Source organism: Lactuca saligna, chromosome 2 (genome assembly GCF_052625555.1).
Source record: "Lactuca saligna cultivar CGN05327 chromosome 2, ASM5262555v1, whole genome shotgun sequence".
NCBI lineage: Eukaryota > Viridiplantae > Streptophyta > Magnoliopsida > Asterales > Asteraceae > Lactuca > Lactuca saligna.
Window position 1 is genome coordinate 144,377,146 of NC_136418.1, and position 3,667 is coordinate 144,380,812.

Below are 3,667 nucleotides of genomic sequence, written 5' to 3' on the forward strand. Positions count from 1 at the left end.
TATATATTAAACATCTTATTTACTCAAATCCGTACGATGACAGGAACTCTTGGCAGAGTTCGACTTTCACTTTGAATATAAGAGTTAAGACCGGACCTAGACTTTAATAACTTTTTATCTAATCTGCTTATGTGTACTTTTTGGTTCATTCTCATGGATTCGGTTATATTGTTTTTCTTGAACACTGGATTTTCTGGTATTTATATATGGCAACAAAATCAAGATCATAATATAAAATTTTATATTAGGTAATGTAATCTGCTAATGTATATATGGCAACAAATCAAGATCATAATTTAATGATTCAACAAAAAAAAAAAAACCCCTAGAAATCTCGCTATAAATCTATTTTAATCTTAGGTTTAAAAGTAAAAACTGCGGCTTCCCACAGCAGTTGCGACTGTATCTGACTTTATATTGCAAAAATCAATGGCAGACGACAGAAATCAAAACATCGTCAGGTGGCTTCACGCTTCTGCTTCAATGGCGTCTACTGGCAACCAAGACGAGGCGGAGATTCCAATTTTCAGCAGGATAGATAATACTTTGCCACGGTTCGTCGAGTCTGCACCGCGTTCGCAGACGGTTCAGCCACCGCGAGCGCCACGACGACTCTATCCGTCTTGTATGGTGGATGAAGCGGAGGATGTGATTCCGCTGGAATCAGATTCCAATTTTGGCTCAGAAGCGACTCCGGCGGGAAGCGAGGATGAAGAGGAGCATTATTTTGGAATCGAAGACGATGAAGGGGCGGACGGTATAGCGGAGTGGCAACATCAGAATGACCATGCCAATGCTTCTACTCCGGTAGGACTATCAAATTCTGATGGCGGATTAAGGAGTTCTAGCCTGGTTGCATCGCCGCTTCCGGTGGTGTTCACCGATCCAGACCTGCTCGATTGCCCGATCTGCCTGGAACCATTGTGCGCCCCAATTTACCAGGTAATTAATTAGTACTTTCCCTCTTCGAATTTGAATTATCTAAACACTGCTATGCCCTTGTACTAATCATAACGTGTTTCTGCCATTGTAGTGTGAGAATGGGCACATAGCATGCTCCCCATGTTGCAGGAAATCGAACCTCAAGTGTCCTTCATGCTGTTTCCCAATTGGCTTCAATCGTTGTCGAGCTATGGAGAAAGTAATCGATTCAATCACAGTAGACTGTGAAAACAAGAAGTATGGATGCAGAGAGTCATTGATTTACCACATGAAAGCTCAACATGAACAAGTATGTATCCATACAGTATGTTTCTGTCCTCTTTCATCCTGCGGCTATGCGAGTTCTTACTACAATCTTTACGACCATTTCAGCACCTATCATTCATCTTCTGCTACTTCTTTCACCTTTGACACCACCTTTGATCCTTGTCTCAGAAGAGATCAAAAGTATGTAATTCTTCAAGAACGGAATGAAGGGGTGATCTTCATTCTCAACCATGAGATTCAAGGACATGGAAGGGTTTTCCATGTTGATTGCTTAGGATCAAACTTATTTAAGACTGCTTTTGTGTATCAACTTAATGTGAGATGCTCGGAGGCATGTTTCTCGATGGAGAGTGTAGCAGAGGTGTGGGCAAAGTGGGAAGAACATACCCCCAAAAAGAACTATCTAACCATCCCTTCTTCTGGATACTTGCAGTTTAACGTAGAAGTATGCATAAAGAAGGCTTATCCGGTTGTATAAAGTTAATTATATCTTGTTTGGTGCCATGCAAGGTAGAATCTTTATAGCCATGCATTTTTTTAGTTGGAAACATATATTGTCAATTTTGGGCTTTATTCGAAAAAGCCTTATTTCTATTTAGAATCTGTCATGTTTTTCTTTTTCAAGTTCAAAGGTATTATAGTGTAAAAAGAGCAAAAAGAAAATATTATTTGAGAATTTCTTTCTCTTCTTTTGAGTTTTGACGTATGTTAATTTGTCTTTGGGAGCTTTTGTAGTTCCAATATAACACTTGTAAGACTAAATTAAATACGAGAAATTAGAAAGATAATCAAATTAAACAACCACAATATTTTAGTTTTTGCCTTTTTAGATTTTATATATGGAAGTGATTCTTACACAAAAAAAAATTTATACACAACAATTTATGTTTTATGATGTTGAAACGGATTAACTCAAGCATAGTGATATGGAATTTCAAAATGAATTTATGTCTTTAGGATAAGTGTTTTTGTAAGGGAGTTAGTTTTCTCATGGTAAATTGTGATCCATCCACGTAGTTTGATAGTAAATTGACAATTATACCCCTACATAAATTTAGACATATTGAAGTGAGAGAAAATCAATGTTTCCAAAAGGACACACACAGGCGCTGTTGTAGCCGACAATCCATCGTCGATGCAAATCAGTCTTCGGTGTTATTTGTTTTTTGTCTGCAGATTTGTGTGACCACTTTGTCTGCGCCGTGCAGACCACGCGTAGACATATGCCCTCGCAGAGTGTTTGTTTTTATGAAAGCGTACAGACGTAAAAACATCTATGTGAGGTCTTCTTGGCATCGATATGGCCCAATGTCTTCCAAGGTCTTCATAAGTCTCCTGACCTAAACAAAAAAAAAAAACACGTTAGATTCATCTTTTTTCAAAACCAACACCTCCAAGATAAGCATTCACCTTCGACGCCTCACTCACCATCAATGCCTCCTTCCACCGGCTTCTTCAACATCTCATCTCATCTTTCTGTCGCTGCAGTCCAGAATAGATGTTTTTTCTGACTAGAATCACCCCCGTCTTCTTCCTCCTGTTCCAATTCTGACGTTAGATGTCACACCCCTAAACCAAGGATGGCGGAAACGTCCGTGGGTGGAGGACTTCATGTATAATATCACAACAACGACTATAATAGTGTTCAAAGTAAATACAACCAATCATAAATATAATCAGAAAAGAATTACATGGTTTCAAGTATTACATATTTCAATGATTGATCACAACATGATATAAAAATAGTTGTTCAACGCCGTAGCGTTCCATCCTCAAAAGCTTGTGGTTACTTGGTTTCGTTGATTTCCTGAGAATACAATTATTTTTGAAAAAATGTCAACAATTAAGTTGGTGAGTTCATAAGCTTTTTAGATAAAGAGTTTGGAAACTGTTCTGTGTAATGTGTGGCGTGTTACCAAGAAAAATTCAATATTTTCCTTATAAAAGTTATGTGATCCTAAATGTCGGGACCGAAAATGAACAAGTATTTGTCATACTTAACGATATAAAAGTGGTTTTAAATTGGCGTAAAACCCTTTCTGATTTGAGAAGAATCCTGTAATGAATGGTGCGTAGTCTTAAATACCAGGGCTGAAAGTATACAATAATATCTGTAATTATTGATATAAAAAGTTACTTTAAATCGACATAAAACCCCTTTTTGATTTATGAAAATCCCCGTAAACTTTATGTGTTCTTAACTCCCTATTTGAGCCGCTATAACCATACTATGACTGAATGAATCTGCCACAACGTTTCTCAAGCTTCGCGAAATTGAAATGACATTTGTCACCCGTAGACCTGCAGGTCCTACTGTAGCTAGCAGTAAGGTGTGGGATGTCAAACCCAATATAGATCTATACACAACTATCACGTTCTCCCTACAAGAGACTCTGGTTATAACTACCAGGAATTTTAGCCCGTACTCTAGGAGTACTGAGAAGAATATCTCACAATT

The 3,667-nt window shown here is 37.9% G+C and overlaps 1 protein-coding gene across 1 annotated transcript; it reads left to right on the top strand.

The window, feature by feature from the left end:
• The first annotated feature begins 461 nt into the window (after nt 1-461).
• LOC145029174 (E3 ubiquitin-protein ligase SINA-like 7) lies at nt 462-1,733 on the top strand. The gene is made up of 2 exons (XM_078977776.1): nt 462-942; nt 1,034-1,733. Exons 1-2 carry the CDS (start codon nt 484-486, stop codon nt 1,685-1,687), a joined length of 1,113 nt encoding a protein of 370 aa, XP_078833902.1. The 5' UTR covers nt 462-483; the 3' UTR covers nt 1,688-1,733.
• The last annotated feature ends 1,934 nt before the right edge of the window (nt 1,734-3,667 follow it).